Source organism: Rhipicephalus sanguineus, chromosome 6 (genome assembly GCF_013339695.2).
Source record: "Rhipicephalus sanguineus isolate Rsan-2018 chromosome 6, BIME_Rsan_1.4, whole genome shotgun sequence".
NCBI lineage: Eukaryota > Metazoa > Arthropoda > Arachnida > Ixodida > Ixodidae > Rhipicephalus > Rhipicephalus sanguineus.
In genome coordinates, this window is record NC_051181.1 from 149,097,281 (window position 1) to 149,118,361 (window position 21,081).

A 21,081-nucleotide genomic window follows, 5' to 3' on the forward strand; every position below is an offset into this window, starting at 1 on the left:
GATAATGCGTGCAATATAACGTACGAGATAACGCCGAGTCAATTCGTACGCTTTCCGTTTGCTCACGACTGGGTCTTATAACAAGCAGGCAAACATATGCGCGGTGGACAGACGGGTACCCGTGAATTGTATGGGTTTTAACCTATAAATTTTGCAGCATTTGCTGGATTCTTATAAGGGTCCAAAGGTCGCCTATATTGGTGCTCATTCGAACAGTCTGCACTGAGCGGGAGCCCGTGAATATTGTGTTTTTCACTGGACTATTTGTACACTTAGCATTAGATGAACGTAACGCAGCATTGTGCGAAGCGATCCGTCAGCGGAAGAATTGACATTGTCACCGATATACTACAAAATTAAAACGAAGACAGACGAACAGACGAAGAGTCGTAATTTTGCTGTCTCCGCTCTCATAGGCGTGCGCAGGGTTCCCCATCAAGGGGGGGGGGGGCAAAGGTACATCGCAGCCGCCCCCCCCACCCTACTAAGTCAATGTATGGGGCAGATTTTGCGCCCCCCCCCCCTCTTAGGTGACTAGGAATGTCAATGTACGGGGCAGATTTTGCACCACCCCCCCCGTCACAGGTCCCCCCCTGCCCCCCCTGTGCGCATGCCTATGTCCGCTCTGCTGGATTGAACGTTCTCGACCAGTGGCTTTATTGTATTCCTTTGTGCGGATCTAAAGTAACTTTTTGAATATCTTCGCGACAAGAAACAGACCACCAAGGCATTACCTTGACTGCCTTCATCTTTTGTGCTTAATTTTCCCTAAATCAACGTACTGTGATAACGCAAGGCTTGCAACAAGCCCGACAGTCAGTCCTTCTGAAGGTCAGGCTTTTCGGGTGCACACCGCATTGCGTTTCACTCAGGTCATAACGACAAAGTAATTTCGAACTTACCGGTCCATCCATGTCTAAATTATCAAGCGCTGTGTCCAAGGTGATGTCTTGGGTACCTCACACGTGTTGCTATTAGAAGAATATGAAACAAAAGAGATCCAGGAAGATGGAGACCAATTGCTAAAACAGTGGTCGAATAACGGAAGCCTCAATCCAGAGACGATGTTTATAGAACTGTATTTGTCTGCGCTGTGATAAACACAAGTCGTCTTGTCGAAATCTTGGCTATGGGCTGGGGCTACCCTTGCTTGACCACTGTTAATCGCCGTAAGGAAGGAACAGAGAATCGTGCATTTCCGTGACATAAATCGTTTATTGTCGTCATGCCTATCAACATGTGTACAGCTCGTGGACAGTTTTTTTTTTCTTTTTCTCCTTTTACGCTATGTTAGTAGCCGACGTGTTGCGAGCCCTATCTGTGTATCACGTCAAGAAAGTGTTTAACTTCGTCTTCTTAAACTTTTTTTTTAATTAGCACTCCTACAAAGTAGTGTACGCTTCGTCGTATCTGTGTGTCTATGCCTAAATATGCACGTGTGTTCTCTACATATCATGTTAGACCTGAAACTCAAGCGAGCTTTGCTTCTGGCGAGGCACCTTGTTCTATAACAGTGCTCAAGCAAGAGGGGAGCGTGCTCTGGCTAAATACACTGGGTACAACAGAGGCACTCGGCCCGGTCTGTTTGAGCGGGAACTGGACTCAGTTGGGATCAAAGATCTTTGGGCAATACGTAGGGCGCCTGACGGCTGGAAAACACGCCGAGGCAATGCAAAGTTCCCGAGCGCCGCCGACTGGTGGATGCTATGCTCTATCTGTGAAAAGCAGCCCTGGCTCGATTATGACGGGTAAGTATATGACAAGGTGTGCGTTGAAAGTGTGTTGCATGGCTGCTAAAAGTCAAGCGAGCTTTTTTAGTGTCACGTGCGAGGGCATGTTCGTAATTCAAGGAAGTGTTTCATTTTCTTTCTTTACTCTAGTTTACATAAGCGACCACCTGCACTGCACCGGAGAAACTCTAGGCATAAGTACAATACGCTAGCCGCGTTCAGGGTACGAGAAAATCGTCATAATATTTTTGTGTCTACGGCAGATCTTTTCGATCCCTGGCGCACATCTGCCTAAACAGCGCACAACCATCCATCGTGTTCTTTTGTCTTTACGCGTATACAATATTGATTTAGACCTGTAGTGTTCAGTGTGTGTTGCAACGCACTACATATCGCGTTCTCAAAAACGCAAAATGTGGTACCGCACTATTTTCGCGGCTGGCTGCACATGAGTTCAACCTTGAGTGCCTACATCGACAAGCTACACACAGACATCTAGCAGTTAATTAGTTCTTGAGAAACGATATCTCCACGAGATATACTTTCAGCTGAATGAGGGGTAAAGAAAGATTTCAGCATCGACTCAGCATCAGATTTCAGCGCGGCAAAAAACAACGCTGTGCGCCGTCCTAGAAAACAGCCTACTACTCGCCGTCTAACCAAAATATCCCGGTGACTCTGTAATAGGGTGCATACAGGGCTGCCCTCGACATCTTTTGTTTTCCTTCCTTTCGGTAACTCTCTGCCAACAAATGCATTTCTGTATTGCATATCAAAAACGTTTGTGCGACATGTTCCTCTCAAAGCCGTACACTGTTATAACGTACAACTGGGGGAGTGTTTTCTACGTCAACGGTGCGTCGCGTACTGTTCCACTGCTGAAAGCACAAGGCTACACGTCCAAACGCCTGACGATGCATTGGAATTCGAGCGTCAACTGCCCACCTACTGCCTTACAGATGCGGTGCTAGCTCCAAATGAGAAACGTGCCTGTTATGCGTTTTCCATTACAATTAACGCCAGCTCTCGAGTTATACATAGATTATATACACAGCTCTTCTAAAAGTGGGTGTTTCCCTATAGTTGCCTAGATTGAGAATAGCCTGCGGAAAAGGGTGTTACGAACACGTGCTCTATAGAAAACTTCGCAACTACACCTCAAGGAATGACACTCCTGCCCGTGTTTTATTTAGAGCTACGGTCACTTAGTTATTGTGAACTTAAGGATAAAACCTCGTAATAACGGCTACCGTATTTACATATCGTAGATATGGATATATGTATATAGCCTACAAAAAGCAAGTGCTGTAACTTTTGTGAGCCCGCTCGAACTGTCGGGCCCACGGAATGCCACTGAAGGACCAACGAACCACATCGAAGCAAAAGTAGAACGGCGTAGGTATTTCTTCTTCTTTTTTTTTCTTTCTCTCCGTTTGTACGCATCCAAAGGCTGGAATGACTCGGATATGGTTTGAGTTTATAAGAACAACGGTGCAGAAGGGAGCAGCATCGTAGTACGCTGAAAAAGGGACAGGGAGCGCCACAAGACACGTCTTGCCCTCAATGGCATCCGTATATATATGCGCCCGAGCAAGGCTCCGTAATCCACAATACAACCCAGTACTTCAGCCAGGCAAGACGTATAGAGGAACGGCACAGTACGCATCACGCTGAAGAGAGAGAGAGAGAAAATAAAAGAACAGAAGGCGAGGGATGCAGGTCACGAAGACCTCTGCGGTGGGTTCCACGGATGCACACTGTAATACACGACAAGACACGAAGGAAAACATTAGATGATACGAGCACAGTCGCGAAGACGCAGGCCATCCGCTTGTGAGACACGAAGAACCAAATGAGAGAATGCTATTGGCATTCGCCAAACACTAGTGCGGAGCACGCGACGCAATAGCTGAGATGGGCTACGGGCCAGAAAATACAGGAAGCTTCAGAGCTTCAGCAGAATCGCTGGCACTTGAAGCCTATAGTCCAGACGGCCGACGTCCGGTTGCGCATGAACAGCTGGATTCTGAGAAAAGCTTCCTTTTTTTTTAAATCTTAATTGGTGGACTAACCTCCAGCATTAGCCTATATGTATAGCTTTGCGCCTCACTTTTTCAAGCGTACGGTCACCAAAGCGCAAAATAGCTCTCGACTTATTTCGACTCATTTACAGCGTCCTCGTGTGTTTTGTCATTTGATAACTGCGAGTGAGCACGAGATCTTAAAGCACTTGCATAGTGTGACAAGCTGAGCGAAAGTGACGACGAAACCACCTCTACGTGCCGTAGGCGATTACAATGAGACGCGCTCGAGCGTTTAGTTGAGAGCGAGGACTCCTCTCGAGACAGGTCACTAACCCTGACCAGATGATCATCTACGTTACTAACAACAAATCGCTTCCACGTGTAGCGCCCTGGTATACCCAGTTGTTCAGTTCCACACTGCGCGTTGCTACAGGCAGCCGTCAACGACGAAATTTTGCCGCGTTGACCAAGCGGGAGGCTCGCGCAAGCGGCAGTTGATCTGCGTAGCAGAACAGTGTGTCGCACTGTCCCACCGTATCGCGAAAGCTAGGTAGAGATAAAAGCAGGGAAAGCCGGCTTCCCGAAGGGGGGCTCTCAAGCACGTAGGGGCGTTACCCCATGCGGTCCGTCACTGCCGCAACGTCAGCACGCACAAAGAAAGTCGCCGAAGGCGCGCGCGCACTGCAAAGTTTAGCTGTCCTGGCTGAAAGAGTCCCACGAAGACCCTCTTCAGAAGGGTCCCATGGTGTGGCTCGTACTGGTCGTCGGAGGCGGCTGCTGCGGGCCTTCCAGGCTTGCCAGAACCATGGTCGGCTCAGTGTTGCGGCGCCTGATCTTGCTCTTGCTCTTCTTGAGCATCGTGGCCTGCGGGGCATCAAAGGGGACCGGAAGTGGCGGGGGACAGAGAAGCAGAGGAGCAGGAAAAGAGCGGACAGGAAAATAAAAAAGTAAGATAAAGGAACGGAAAAGAAAGAAAAAGGAGGAGGGTGAGAGAGAAGTCGTTAAAGAAAGGGCGCCAGCCTCCTAGGCGCTAAAGAGCAGCGAGAGAAGAGTGTGCAGAAAGGGAGAAAGGGGAAGGGTTCGGGCAGGGGATCCGACTGGCGTGTTAGTGGGTCGCTCAATGGCGGTGCGGCCGCGAAGTGTTTCGTTGATTACTGCGTACGCGCGTCGAAGTAGCAGATATATCCTTCCGATCGCGTGCAGACAATATAAATATGCTCCCACGTGACCGGCTGAAGACACGTAGTTGCTGTTTTTTCTCCCACCCGTTGCTGGTGGCGATGACGGTGTCTTCGGGTACAGCGGTGGCTTATGAGCGTTCACCACGTGCTGAGACTGTTCTTTCGCGTTGGTCTGTTCAGTGAATGTGCGAAGTGTGGCGTGCGGGAATAGCAGTGGTCTACTACCACTTCCTTCTACAAACCTCCGGATCAGCCACATTGTTTTCGTCTTTTTTCTGGGGCGAACGAGAAAACTACACAGTGTTTTATAATATTTGAAATCAAGCGTTTGTTTGCAACTGGTTGTTTGTGCATTCGGTTCTCGGTTATGTCATCATAATAATATGAGATGAATGTGAACCTGAAATGATGTCCTCGCAAGAAAATCAGCACATTAAAACGTGAAATTAGCATGTCTGTCAGAAAATACAATGTCAGCGACGAGAAAAGTCATAGAGGAACTGCAACGCATATGTATTCTTTTTTCTTCTTCCGCTTATAGATGTTGGTCTGCTAGACAAGTATCTATGGTTAACGTTGTTTAATTTTTTTTTCTTAAGTTCGCGCCGTAGAACAAAACACAGACAAACTGAGACTGCTGGTGAACTTTCGCTACACTGCGCATTTATACACTATGCTGACAGCTATATTTATATTATGTCAAACTCCCATCTCACGCCGAAGGTTCGTCTCTTACGAAGTTACGTCTTGGAACACTCACATGAATAGGAAAAACAACGTGCTGCTCTGATTATGTTGCTGAAACCTTCATAATATATTCACATCGAACAGTGGTTCGATAAGCTCATGTTCAAGCTCGTTCAGAGTTGACCGGGATTTTTATCCGAGGGTGATTTAGAAACCGGATCACCGCAGTAACAATTTTCCAACAGTCTAGCATTGTCGTTCGTGCGCAGCAATTACGGCTGCCAAGACGCCGACTCATGTGCCGGCGATTGCGAAGGAGTCAATGTGCGATGAAATATGAAAGATTACGCTGATAAAAGCAAACTTCTTCGAATACCGCGTACAGTGTGTGATGAAAAAATGCCGTCGCGGTCTGGAAACAAGCGTCCTGCTCAGGCTGTAACAGGCGATACACTTTCTTCTATGTACGCCGAAGGATCCACAAGGTTTCCAAACTGATGACGGTTAAGTCTGTCATCTTGCGTTTATAGTGCGGTTTCGTAGCTACAGCAGCAGTCATACCTTGTTATCTATATACGTCACCGTCGATAACGGTGACGTGGCCTCGTTCTATCCAATGAGGCAGCACGAGAGAATCAAATGAAATGGATCGCAACAAATGCAGCTTCAGGGACCCGCATTCTGAAACGATATAACGATCCATTTCACGTTTGGGTGTTATTTTCTCGTCACTCGCCGTGTCAAGTGGCTGACCGCGTGACGATTACGCTGTGGCGCGGCCTCGTTCAAGCCAATGCAAAAACAGAAAAGGAAACGAAACGGATCATTACAAAATGCAGCCACAAAATACGCTCGCAGGGCTTGTATTTTGTAACGATGCAGTTAGTTATTCGTCATGCTCGGGTCGCGCCGAGATAGACCAATGAAAACAAGAAAAGAAGAATTAAAAAGGAAATGGATCGTTACAAAACACGGCCCGAGGTCTCGATTTCGCTGTATACAAATAGAAATCCCAGTCAACCTTGAAGGAGCCTTCTAGCAGTAGTGGGTGTTGTTTTGATGAAAACCGTACCTCTGCGTCCCTCGTTGCCTGACAATGGAAACTCATCAAACAGTGGAAAACAAAACAGCAGTCGTACGAGGATGGCGGTAAGACATCGATAGCGGGGACCGGGGGGTGTAAGATGCAGGGCCAACGTAAGACTCGTGAGAAAGAACGAAGTGGCAACACAGGAAGAGAGCAAGTCATTCACGTCGCCCGTGAGTGCATAGAAGTGCAAACTGTGCAGTCGACTACAGTCAGTTGCGTGGGCAGGAATCATGGCCGCGAGCTTGCTTAGCAGGGCATGCGAGCGTGCCTGGTGCAAATGAGCTCAGGTGTACACGCGTGCCAGTCTTGAAAAAACGCCTGCGCTGGTGTCCGCGGGGGATCGGAAGGGCGCATACCACAAAACCTAGTGAATTACATTTCTCGTGGAACGCCTGTTCTTTCAGGTTACCGCATACCTAAGAGCTACGTTGCATGATCACGTTGGGCCTCCGTGGTGTAGTGTATGGGGGAACGTTTCGTTTAGCGTATGTTTGTTGAGAAGTCATCGTGTGGTCAGATTCGACGCTATGCAGGGAGATATTACGTCCTGGTGGCTTTCCATATTCCCAGCTTCCCTTCATACATTCGATCACAGGCTGAAGGTGGCAGCTGGAAGAGAATACAGGTCCAGTGTCGCGACTGCGACTGCTTTCTTACTGTTGCTTTGTATGTGTTCCCAATTTTTGAGCCATTCAGCGTTTGCTATTTGCGTAAAAGCAAGTGCTCACTCTACCTACCCCGCCACTCCACCACCAGTCCGCTTACCCATCCCCCCAGTACAAAAAGACGGGCGTTTTGTGATGTCTGTTATATGTGCTATGAGAAAGCACCACGACGCGGCACTGACACGATGGACCCGTACGGTCACGTTTTTAGGCACTTTAAACGATCAGTCCGCAACAAGGCCTTATTCAATGCCCTAAGTTCACCTCGCAAGGCCGCTGCTAGAGACGTGAACGGCGGTCTGTTTGCTATAGAGACGAATTCGTTGTAGTCGATGCTTGTTATCCCTCAGCGTTACCCCCGGCGTCCACAGTGGTAACAATAAAATGTTTGCCACCCCCACCACTGTGGTAACGCTCGTGTGAGTCAATCTAACAAATACTTAGTAAGAACGGCGACATATTCTTCGACACTGCAGCAATCACAGGTTTCGAACACGGTTCCTGCATTGTCGCACCATGGTCTCCGCTCACGCCGACGAATTTTAACTGTAGTGTTAAAAACTCAACAATGTTTGTGATCAGTTCAAGTGTGCTTCAGTGCTGGTCATTGTGCCGCTTGCTTGTGTTCCTGCGTCCTTTCTGTCTGCCCGAAGTGACAGTCGGACTTTGTGGAAGATCTTGTGCAAGAGGTAGCCATCGCTCCCAATGTTACGAAATGAATAAATATATCAATATGCAATGTCACATAGAGACGGACGGCAAGCCCCCACGAGAAGTTTTCGAGCATTATTGAGCGCTGCTGTTCACCCGATCGAAAGAAAAAGCCATTGTTTCGTTACACATGTGGCATTAGTGTACGTAAGTGGCCAGGAGAATGTGGCCAGGAGAGAAATGGGGCGGTGCTAATGGTTGCACCGCTACGACTGAGAAAACTGCTTACGCGGAGAGTTTGCTCTATACTTGCGTGAACAACATGGCCAGCATCCACGCTGTCTCATTCTATGCACCACTGTTCTTATTCCACAGTGATCACGAGCGTTTGCGTGTACCAGTCCGATTAGTTTCCTCACTACAATTTGATACATTTGGCTTTCTTCTGAAACTTTAGTATGTCGTTGTGTGTCTGCGATGAGTACGTTCTTCGAGGGAATGAGTAGCTTTGACTCCTTAATGAGCAAGTAAGAATAACTGGCTGCCATGTCGCCTGTCTGCTCACTTGTCTATAGCAGGGGTCTCAAACACGCGGGCCGGCTCACACATGACTGTCTTGCCCCCCCCCCCCCTTTTTTTTTTCTTAACCGTGTCCCTGAGCCACATATCCATGAAATATTTTTTTCGTGAGGCGCCCGTGCGGTCACCATGTGTTATAACATAATCGTGGAACAAATACTGTACATTTCATAATCGGCGTCCAGATTTCAGTCATTCTGGAGACCAGCATTGATTTGTTTCTCGAAACCTGACGTCAAATCCCTCTTCTGAAATGACCAACATATGAGATATGGGAAAGGTCTTCTCTCAAACGGCAAAGCTAGCTGCTCCTACCCCCACCCCTCCCTCCCACCACCGCCTCAACCTCCTTCCCGGTTCTTGCGGGAAACTAAATTTCGTGACTGAGGCCCACTAGCTGAAGTGAGTTTGAGTCCCCTGGTCTATAGTTTAATAAACAAGAAACGCGCGGCGTACCGACGTCACTGTGCTCGCCGACACGTGCCTTAAAATAATACTGAGTCTTCACGCCAAGAAGGCACTTTCGCTGACGAGCACAAACACACACGCAAGCACACATAAGAAACGACGACACGCATAACTTACATCTGCAGAGCTTTAATCTTTTTTTGTTGTTTCTCTTTATTCGAGAAGATAGCAACCAAAATCTCTCTTTACGCACACTACAAGTAGAACCTTCGTATGGACACTCGAGCATGAAAAAGAAAAAAAAACGAAAAATCGGAAGAAAAAACACATACTATACAATTTGCACCGAAACATAGTCTTGTGTATGCCGGGATTTTTTTCCATTAGGAGTGCGTCATCCGCGATGGACCGGCGCTACAGAGGCCTCGCTTTGAAAACATAGCTACTTGCCTGCCACTGATCGCGTTTTTTTTTAACTGCAGTAATGTGTAGTAATACCTACGGCGTGAAGAACTGTACTTCGTACCTTCTCGTTTTAAAATCTTCCCTTCCGCGTCCAAGGTTCGCGCTCGAACCTGGCATCGAAAAATGCAACCACCACCGTCGTTGAAGAGAGCGATTAAACCACAAAGACTGACTGCCTCTGCACGTGACGTCACCAGTTTCTTCCTTCCTCTCTCCACAGCGCGGTACAATCGCGTCATCTGTATTATCTGTCGGAACATCAATTATCAAGTATAATATATTCACATTGTGCATTGCACATGACTGCCTATAACGTGACGCCTGGCGAGACTATCGGAAAGAGACTCTACAAAGCATATAAACCTAGAGTCAAAAAGGAATGGTGTAGGTGGCTCGGCGAGCGACATTTTTTTTTCTCTTTCTCAATTCCTTTCTTTCTTTCCTGCGTCGCGTCCGCTGTCACCGTTTCTTCATCGTCTTCGTCAGGTGCACAAGATCCAAACTCGATATAGATAAGAAAACACCCTAGCTATACAAATAGGTAGTGTTTTTTTTATGTATAGACTGCTATGTACAAGCCCCTCGATCCGGTGATATACACACGCACGCAGTAGTAGCTCACACACACGCAACAGACACACGCGCGCATGCATGCAGATAGAGAGATAAGGGAGAGGAGGTAAATCAAAGAACAAAATGGCCGCCACACTCACACAGGCACACTGTCGCGACGCCTTTGTCGCGCGCGCTACGCCTGAAAGGCATGCACACGTGATGTCCTCAGAGGGAAAGAAAATTTAACAAAGTACGAAAGCGGAAAAGAAAAGCGTTATCGCGAAAGAGCGGTTTCCAACGGAGGCGGAGTTGTATCCGAAACGTCTGCAGAACTGTAAGCGCGCCTCTCTTTGAGCGCCATAAGTGGTCTCCTTTATTTGTCGTCTAGAGCAAGTGGGTTTAAAACCCCCTTGGTCTCAAGACGCTTCCTTCTTTCTTGCAAGGTGGCTTCCCCGCCTACGTAATGCGGTAAAGCCATACCGTGAATCAAGATACCGTAATAACAAGCACGCAGCATCCCTGAATATTGTCAAGTGGCTGTGCGAGGTACGATTCTGGAGTTGAGATAGAAAACAATAATCGCTATGCAACACGACTAAACAAAAATAAAATCCCTGTGAAGTACGCAAGTAAAAGTGGCACTTAAACCTTTCTTTTAAAAATTGTCGTAGCTGACTGCAATACGAGAAAAGAATCTGACGGAGAACCGACACAGAAAAACACGTCGAAGTAACGTGTTGATGTTGGCGCGGATATAGTTCGTTAAGATGAATCCTGAGATCGCACGTATCCGACTAAAAGCGGCGTGTTTAGCATACCACGTGCACATGTTTCAAAAACTGCATTCCGTTTTTTTTTCTTCGACAACTCTCGCTTAGCAGAATCAAAGTGCTCCTGTTTCGTGATTTGTATGTCGTGTTTGCACTAATTCCCAATGCAAGAAAGAACCTCATAACGATTTTGTTTTTAACTTAACGTCGAAGTGCTACGCTTTAACAAGCGCTATATTCTTGTTCCAGCGAAGCTGCGAGTACAGTCGAAGTCATAACGTGATCCTAGTTTGGACGCATCGATTGAGTCAATCGCCTGCTGTGGTGATAGTACATGATCTCACCATCATTACTGAACCTATTTTTTAAACACCTGCTTTCACAAAGGGCCGAAATGAGCGTCGAGGTGTCGTGCATTGCCCCGTTCTCGTCAAACAAAAATTTGTCTCTGAGACAGCAACGAATGGTTTCGCTTACGTTACGGCTTGAAAACACTTCGTTTGTACGATCTTGATCATTCTACTTCACTTTAGCACTCGTGAAACTTCGTTAGAACCGAGGATATTGAGGACGAAGTTGAGTAGTATGATTACCGTTTGCTTTTTAGTCGGAACTAAAAACTATTTTCTTCCAACTCCATCCGATGCATGGCCGATCCCCCCAGGTACGTACGTGTTATCACTAAACGGAAAACAAACTAAACCAAACCAACTATACCTCGGCTAAACGAATGCAAATAACGTGACCTTCGTGACTACAAAACAGTGAGTTGAGAAAAAAAAACCACGAACCTATAGAACGCTTGGCGGCTTAGACCTGCGCATAACCAACAGGTATAAGCAGTACTTAAACAAAGACACTCCAGTTCATCGCATTCAAACGACCAAGTCCCACAGTTGAAAAACTGAATGCAGTAGCCGATAGTGTTTTTGAAACCATGGGGAACAAAGGGTCACTCCTTAATTAAGCTGACGTCTCATTCTTGCTGATTAATAGTTAATAGCGCATGAAATTTCGATTTTGCCGAGTTGGCATATCCGCAGCGGATGGCCAACCTCAAGACACGTGGTTAGAAGTTACTACATGTGCTGTTGAGTTAGATTGAATTAAGTGTAGAAAGGCGAGAATTTCGCGAACACGGGTCGATGCGAATACCGAGACCATCGGGGCGCTGACTAAAAGATGACTTAGTCAGGGTTGCACACACAATCGGTGCGTATGTACATAAGGTATTCCGCTACTGAAGCACTAAATATAGGGTTCATATTATTTCTGTACAATTTCTGGGATCTCGTTTACGATATTGATTCCTTTATACTCGATAATTCGGCATAAATATTACGAAAAACAAGTGAAGTCGCTTCACAACAGTGTGCGAGCGTTTCGAAACGTTCAAGCCAACGTAACATAACGTTTGACCATCTTGGAGCAGTCCACAGTTGCCGTCACAGATAGGACAATTTCTATGCCTATCACTGTCCTATTGGATAACGCATATAGGCAGCGATATCAAAAACAAGACTGCACTAACAGGGACGTTCACCGGACGCAAACTAAACTGAAATTCTGGCAATGAAACGCCAACAATTCGCAGCTAGAAAAAAAGAAAAGTCTCACAGTACAGCGTAGCTACAGAGGGGCCGATATTAGGCGCGGGCCATTCAAAACTACTCGAAAGACTCTTTCAGGCAAGCAAGCCCCGTTTTTATTTGCAACGCAGCATCATCCTTAAAATTTACGCCACACACGTTAATACGCGAACAAACGTTAGCACTCGTAAGTGTTTGCATAATCGATTATTAACGTATTCCTATAGAGACAAAATAAGAAGAAAGAAATGTTGAAAAAGAACGTCACAAGTCTATACAGTCTATACAGACCGCGCCGCCTTTTTTTTTTCTTTTATCATTCATTCTCACGCCCTACACGCACTTCACGTCGCGCTAAATTAACGGTGCGACGTTAACTAAATTAACGACACCAGAACAAAAATGTGTGTGAATGTCCGCACTCGGTACATAGCTACAGCGCCTGGGGCACGCACAATTTCAAAAAAGAAAAAAAAACGCAGTGTCGTACGCTCTATGTAAGAGGGGACGCGCAATGTATGTACATGCTTGGAGCTCCAAAGCGGTGGGTGGGCGCACGAACCACACGGGACAATGTCACTCGCGCAGCACCTGAAAAAACGCAAGGCTCATGTGTGAGTGTGTCGAGTGCCTACCGTGTAAAATATGACGTCATCACTGTTCGTCGAGTCGTCCCGTCGTGTTATTCTTTCATTTATTTATATATGTATACGATGCATTTCATACAGCTCTTTTTTTTTCTCCTCTCTCTTCTTATTCTATAGATTTTGTATACAGGGCGTTTCTTCGCTACGTATAACCATTCGAAGAAACATGTACTCCATTGGATTTGTTGAGGCGGCAACTGATAGCATAATGAGACCTCCCAGTTGCCTTTTCTTTTTCACTCCATAACGCTAGCTCCGAACGTACTCTTTCTTTTGCCTTGCCGTGAAGGAATCGTGTATGTTCTTGGAGTCATTAACTATGCACTCGGCTGTAAGCTGAGGGTATTGCTTCTTTGCAGTACGGATGGCTAATTATATGACTAATATAACATGTCAATCTGAAAAAAAAAAAAGAAGCTTAGTGTTCTTTGAGGCTGTTCGTTATAACGACTCAACAGCGTAGAAAAAACATGGTCTAATCAACAACTAGTATTTAGCGCAGTTGCTGAAAGCGCCCTGTATACAAAGGTGTGTCTATAGCCTGTACTAGGTATGCAACTAAGTGTACTAGCGTCACTAGGAGGTTAAGTACAGCGCCGGTCGTTCTAAATAAAATAAGAAAAAGGGGGAACGACGAAACGCAGTTTCTCGACTCTGGGAAACCAGGACAGTTAACCACGTGGCCCAGCGGGCGGACACTTACGACGAGTGTCGTGCCGTGGCCTCCGGGATTTGCTCCGGCAGCGCGAACGATGTGCTGCCGGAGCCAATCTCGGAGTCAACGATCGTGTCAACCGGTGCTTCGCGGAGACTGACAGTTCGACCACTCGCGACAATGATCAACGGGATTCGTCACCGGTCAATATGTAACGACAGGGATGACTTAAGTGTGTACAACCTTGTAGTTTTTGTAAACTATTGTATCGGAAAAACCATGGGAAGGCTATGCTCTGTCACTAAACCGCGCGTTAACCACACTACGCCACGTAGAATCCATAAAGTGCCAGTCCGCCTACCCGCTAACTAAGACTAGCTTCGCGACATTTTCGAAAAAACAATAAAAAAGGAGATGGAACGGATCCGTTTGTCTTTCTACGCTCCATCACGATTTTCTTGTTACTTTAATAATTCGCCTTGTTCGCCGATTCAAGCGTCTGGCAGCGAACGCCGACAGAAAGTATCCGGAAGTTTAACCACACCCGTAAAGAAAGGGAAACAATGAACAGAGAAAGTGAGTATTTAGATTAATGCCAATTCTTCCGGTTGGTCGAGGGTTCGGAGGCTGGGAAACCCGCGCATTAGGATCGGTACGGGCCGCGCCTTTCTTCTCCAGCCATTAGAGATGATGAGTCAGAAAAGAAAAAAAAAAAAACAAAAACAAAAGCTGTCCAATAAGAACAAATTGTGGAAGGGCAGGCTCGGCCGTCGCATCGCAAGGTTTAGATTCTCCGACTTCACTAGAGAGGCGAGATTGTGCAACGGCAAGGATCGCTCACACGCCAAGCGCCGCTTACTTGTAACTTAGCACCTGAGACACGTATAGAGTGGTGTTTCCTTTGGGACATGCCTCCTAAAAAAAGCCTCGCGGCCATCTAAAGTGAGCAGTTTAAGGGCTACACTCCACTCTCGCCTGACTATTCAACCCACGACTGCCAGCCCGAACGAAAGAAAGAAACGGAAGAAAAGAAGCTATTAAAAAGACGCCCAAGTAATGGCGCTGTCTTCTGATGATTTGTTGCGCCCATTTGGCCTTTCCTCTTCTTCCTCTCCGTTAAAAATAGTGGGAGTATGCACGAAGGTCACCTGAGACAGCAAGAGTCTCGTCTAAATGTGTCGAAAAACCCGAGAACGCGACACTCTTACTGCTTGTCAGTGCGGACATTGCTGGTTCTTCGATCAGTGTGGCTAAGTACCTGGAAATGGAACCAAACCAGTGCGGGGGTCGGAGTCGCTTTGAGGATTCGTGCACGACTTGCTTGTTGTGCGGCGCGTGATCTTTTCGAAGATGGCGGGGTGGAATCTACAACGACCGAGGCTGCTCGCGCCGCGCGCCGTAATAGGAACAAGCCTAAAATGTGTCGACGCTATAGAGACAGGCTACGACCGGCTATGCAGCGTTTACCCCGCACACGCACCACACACACCACAGGCACACACCTACACAGTCACACACATATTGCGCCGCGCCCTAAAGAACAACAGTGCGCACGCACGCCCGGCACTTCCCCTCTGCGCGCCGGAAGAGGAAGGCGCGGCTGTGGCCCATAGACAAGTGGGTCGTCGTTCTCAGTGCAAAACCGTGGGGGTTTTTCGGGAAGCCGAGAAAGAGAAAGAAGGCGCTCGTGCGGCGGCCGCCTGTACAAGAAAACCGAGACGGGTTCCAGCAAGCCTTGCGTTGTCGTCGTAGTGAGTGAGGCTGCGTGGCGGGGGTTGCTCGACAAGACTGAAATCGTCCTCGTCGTACAAAACAAGGCCGAGAATAAGACCGAGAACAGATTTGAGGAAAGAGAGTGAGAAACATGTGAGCGGCGGCGTCTCTCCTTCCGTCGTCTCACGTTGCGAGCTCTCAGCGACGGAGAAGCGCACGGCCGTCCCCGCGCGCAGGGGGGTCAAAGCGAAGCAGCATCGACAGGAGCTCGACATGGGCCGTTATTTTCAATCGGCGGCGGCGGCGATACGGCGTCAGCGGGTTCCCGTGCATCGTCCCTCTCCCTTCACAACCTCGGCCACCCCTCTCCCTCCTCACTATCCGGAGAGAGAGAGAGGGAAGAATGTGTAAAAGAGAGGTCCGGGCGGCCATCAGCCGTCGTCGCGCGGAGAGCGTTGCTGTTCTCTCGGTCCGAGCAGGTATGCGGCGCCGCAGCAGCAGGCGTGCAAGAACGCCAGCCACCACGCGTGGGCGACCGGGTTCGCGTCGCGTCGGCGGCCGATGCCTCCGGCCGCTGGCTTCTCCGCCACCACGGGCGAGATCGCCCCCACTGACTCTGATGCTGCGGCGGCGGCGGCTGCACTGCGGCGCTCGTCGCCGCCGCCACTTCCGGCGTTGGTGGTGGCTACCGCCGCTGATGACGCCGTCGTCGTCGTCTTGTGCCGGGGCCGCTGCCCGCCTCGTCAGTCTTCGGAGGACTTACTCGCCGCATCGACGAGGCCAGCATGGCTCCGTGTTGCGTCGCTTCATCTTGCTTTTCCTGAGCATGGTGGCCTGAAGACGTTTGCGCCGCAATGCACGCGTGTGTTGCGTTCGTTGTTTGGCGTTTCGTGTTTGTTTTTTGAAACGTGTCCGTCGTGGCGAGCGCGTTTATGCCGATTCATCGTCGTCGTTGTTGTATTTTGTGTACGACAGGAAAGCGCAAGATGAAGTGTTTTTTTTTTTTTTTTTGGTTCGCAGGTTCGAATCCGACGCAGCGTAGACGGTGTAACGGGAGAGACGAGGAAGCGAGAATTGGGACGGGGCGAGAAAAGGTGGGGCGGAACGGAACGGTGAGCCGACGTATCGTGAAACAAGGAGGTGAGGAAGAGAAGCGGGTGGGGAGGAGAAAAAGGGGAGGGAAAGAAAAGTGAGTGAGAGGGTTTCGAGTACGGCCCTTTGGCGGCAAGCAAAAAATGTGTGCGAGTGCTTCAGCTATACATTCAATGGTGGCACAGAATCAAGCAGAAAGAAAAAAATAAAGCAAAATTTTTCGAAGCACCACAAACTGTATTCCTGCTTCCATCCTCACCGGCGTACTACATACAGGTTCTGTGAACTTCCGTATACTACGAGTGTTACTACGAGCCTGCCTTGCAGCAAACACATACTTTGCGTTCATGACTGTCGGGTGCTGCTCCAGGGGCGTGTTCTGTACGAAGCTCACCTGTACCGTGAAATCACGAAATCGTACTATCGTGGTGTCGTTCTTTGCTGTCCTCGCAACTAGGGAGCTACGACACTCGGGAAACATTGCGGGCACAGCAAAGAGACTGACATGTTTAGCGTTCGAATGGCTTTCTATAAACAGTGCAAAGCCGTCTGCATTGAAACCTAACGTGAGGCAGGCACACAGAAGCAAGTTTCGTGGACGGTGAGCCTTGACATGTTCAGCAACAGCACAGGCGTATATAATGTGCAGGCAGTTAGCCGCTAGCAATTAATACTAGTCCATAAGCAACATGAAGTATGGCGTTGCTACGCTCTAAACATTTACCACGTCATTTTAGCAACAACTGCAGTAGACTTTTCGGGTTAATGTAACTGTTTCTTGGTCGCCACTTTTATTTATATGTTATGCTTAGTTTCCGCAATGAGCAAGTCAGTCACCTAGGGGAACTGCCATTGATACGATAAATTGCTTGTGCCTGAATTCGCGCGCATGAATAATGTGTCGTCACGTGCGCTGTCAGTTCTAGCAAGATTGAAAAAAAAAAAGAAAAACGTTTGTACTTGTTCTGGGACCTGGGAAGGGTGTGTGGTGTAGTTAAGAGTTAAAATTAAGAAAAAAAATTTTCGAATGTGAACAAAAAAGAAAGGGACATACTGACTACGGGAACATTCACGACACATGCTCACTGTGTTTCTCAGGGAAGCATACATAGGATGTGCAAGGCAGGCAAGGATTCAATCAACCATTCGAATAACGCATCAAACAAAACCAACAAAGGTTACTCAACGACAGCTGTGTCAAAGCTACGAGTTCTCAGTACACCCTTCCTAATCTGCAGCAATAGCCTATCGATTTAGCACAAAGGCGAAAAAGGGCACTCTTAGTCAAACAACGATTCTACCACTGGTTGGTGTTGCTTAACTTTATAATTATCATACCCGTAAAGTCATCCGCTGTTGCCTAACGCAGATCAATAGATCTTTTTTTACGATGTGCAAAGTAATTCTACAAACGATGTTAAGAGTTTCAACACTGTGCCAAACCACTTTGGTGTTACAGGCAGCCGCAGGATAGGACTAAGTTGGCATGCTGTTTCTACATACACCAAACCTCTACTGCGAAAGTAGGGTTTAAAAAAAATGCTCGGCAATTCTGATTACGGTGAGAGTGTTCCACGGCTTCTACTGCGCTTATACGCAAAGACGAATGCTTTGGATCGTCTTTAGCAATATCTATAGCGTACACATTGAGCAGCTGTCTTTTAAAATTGAATCTGCGATTCCCATAACCACATAACAACCAGAGTAAGGTTTGTTCTCGTGCGACGTGCTTTTTCCTTTTAATCGAATCACTCAGAGAACGTTAGCTGCAGAAGTCTCAGCTGCCGCATTGCGTTCCGTTGCCTTGTTCTGTTCTTAAGCGGACATTTTCCAAAGGTTCGAAGGACACCGCGAGCTGTAGTACATGTCCGTGGAACACTCTCAGGCCGAACGTGCAAAGCATCGACCACGGGGCTTACCTTCAAGGCCGATCGGAGCACGACGACTTCGCCGGGCCCCTGAATCCAAGGCTCACCGTCTACTTGAACGGGCATTTCTGTGTTTAGCCGTATCCGCAACTGAAAGTCGAGATGGAAGAAACAGAGCTGTCAACTGAAGCGTCCCGCGTCCAATGATGAGTGCACCGATAGTGGAAATGCACTGTCCCAGCAAGGGGCACAAGGGCAGTCTAAATAAAAGTAAAAAAAAAATGAACACTGCAGGGCTGAGCTTGTTCACAAAAAATAATCGCCACCTGTATTCCACCTACTTGCCTTCTTTATCGATCAGTGGCAGATAGTCTCCTGTAACGAATGACATGCCACGCCGATATGCGCGTCTCCTTCAAAACCTAAGATATACTGGTATCGCAGCACTACATAAAGGAGCCACACGCATGAGAGATTACGATTACTCCTTAAGGACAAGATAACGGCACGTCATACCACACGTGGTCGTCTCGACAAGTTACATGTGCTACACGCATGCAAATCTTATCGTGTTTTGGGACGTTAGACCCCAGCAATTATATATAAAATCATATCAGGAAATTTTCTCCTAACGTTGTCTTCTCCACAATAAGACACATAATGAGGGAAAGCCAACTTCTCAACCATAACTCGCGTTGCTGATTTTTGTTTTTCTTTTTGCTCAAGATCTTACGTTTGTTCGCGCATGCGCGCGAAATGGAACGCTATCATGTGTAATATTATCACAATGAAGAGTGCGTGCTGCATTCCGAACGCTGATATTGATTTCAGAGTATGTTATCAGGTGGTCATATAACGAACAGGAAGATCAGTCCATGGCACGTGGAGCGATCAAAAAACGCTGTATGGCTATAAAGCAGAGCCTAGATGCTGTAGAAAGCGCAGAAGCGACTGTCTACCACGACGAGATTAGCTCAAAGTACTTCAAATATTTGGCAAGCGAAATGCTGCCACACACATTGAGAAGAGCGCTACGGTTGGGCGCCCGATTCTGGCGCTGCCTGACGACTTGATGATGTCACTGCGGGAAGACAGTGAATTGAGGGCTTTAAGCTCAACTGGCGCAGCGCGTGCTGCGGTACATTCTGGACGATTCTTCGAAGCGTTGTTTGTGCACGGACGTTAGAATGACGGTGACGTACTTTCAGAGGGGCTGCACATGGGAGGCTTGCTCATTTCGGGCTCTGTCCTTGAACGTTGTATATATCTATATATATATATATATATATATTATATATTATATATATATATATAATGAAACTAACAGACATATGCCAAGGAAAGTATAGGGGATGTTTTTAGTTGTAAATGTAAGGTAATGGGAAGAAAGAAAAGTGGACGAAAAGATAGCTTTGCCGCGGGCAGGGACCGACCTGATATTTTGAAACCCCACAAAGGACACCTAACATAACGTTCCTTTTCAAGGAACGTGGTGTGTGTGGTGTGTGTGTGTGTGTGTGTGTGTGTTGTGTGTGTGTGTGTGTGGGTGTTTGTGTGTGTGGTGTGTGTTGTGTGTGTGTGTGTGTGTGTGTGTGTGTTGTGTGTGTGTGTGTTGCGTGTGTGTGGGTGTGTGTGTGTGTGTGTGTGTGTGTGTGTGGTGTTGTGTGTGACAACTCTGTGCGTTGAATGACGTTATCACGTATGAACATGGCCGCTGCGGCTGTCATACTATTTCAACAGGCCGGAGCAAGCTCACCACGACCGCTCAACAATCACTGTACCGGCACTGCGACACCGCTGATTGGCTACCGACACGGTGACCGCCATGTTGGCGCATGGACGAATGAGGAGCGAATAAACGCTCACGTGTCCCCCCTGCGCGATGCGGATGGCGCTGCGCAGCCCGCTCTGGATCTGGCCCATGTGGACGACCCCAGTGACGCCGACGATCTCGAGCATACCGTCGTAGTGCGTCGGTTTCGAGAACATGTCCTCCTTCTCGGGCCCCAGGGGTTAGCACCGGAACCCCAACTGCGAACACGCCACCAGGTACACTCAACATTTCAGGAATCATTGCACGTATACTTGGATCACCGTAAATTATGATTATGAAGAAAGAAAAGAGATAGCCAAGGTGATATATCGATTATGAAACCGCGCCACGGAATATGACGAGAGCATAGAGGAAATGTACTTTAAAAGGTTTGAACTTGAGCTTCTTGGCCCGCTTCATATCAGGAAACAGCGCCGGTACACGGGACTCACGAAGACTCGCGAACACAAGTGTTCTCTCTCAAATTATTTTTTTTTTCACATGCGCAGGACGTAAATATATGCCCTCACGTGGCTACACAAAACAAAAATAACCAAACATTTACCCATTTAAATACAAGATTTATTTGTGCTGCAACGCGACAGGTGGGAAGCTGATGCATGAATCGACAGTTTTTTGTCAGCATCACTTCTCCGTGTGGTTGCATCAACATATGCTTACGTATACACAAAAGGGCTTTATGTGCATATCCAAAGAAGCGTGTCAAAGCACTTTGGCAGCAGATAATTCCTTTGCTTATTTATACTAATGCCAGCTGCACTGAAGCTGGCCGAATGCGCGATTGGCTTCTGTTCCCAGAGATCGACAGGTATGGTCTTAATTATTAGGAACATTTACCTTCAACCTGTCGCTCCTTTCCTTACTGGGCGCGCAAAGTG

General features: G+C 47.6%; 1 protein-coding gene across 1 annotated transcript; it reads right to left on the bottom strand.

The window, feature by feature from the left end:
- Positions 1-1,203: 1,203 nt before the first annotated feature.
- Positions 1,204-20,397, bottom strand: LOC119396745 (diacylglycerol kinase theta). The gene is made up of 3 exons (XM_037664051.2): positions 20,236-20,397; positions 18,421-18,519; positions 1,204-4,618 (listed from the first exon to the last, which is right to left on the bottom strand). Exons 1-3 carry the CDS (start codon positions 20,356-20,358, stop codon positions 4,484-4,486), a joined length of 357 nt encoding a protein of 118 aa, XP_037519979.1. The 5' UTR covers positions 20,359-20,397; the 3' UTR covers positions 1,204-4,483.
- Positions 20,398-21,081: the final 684 nt, after the last annotated feature.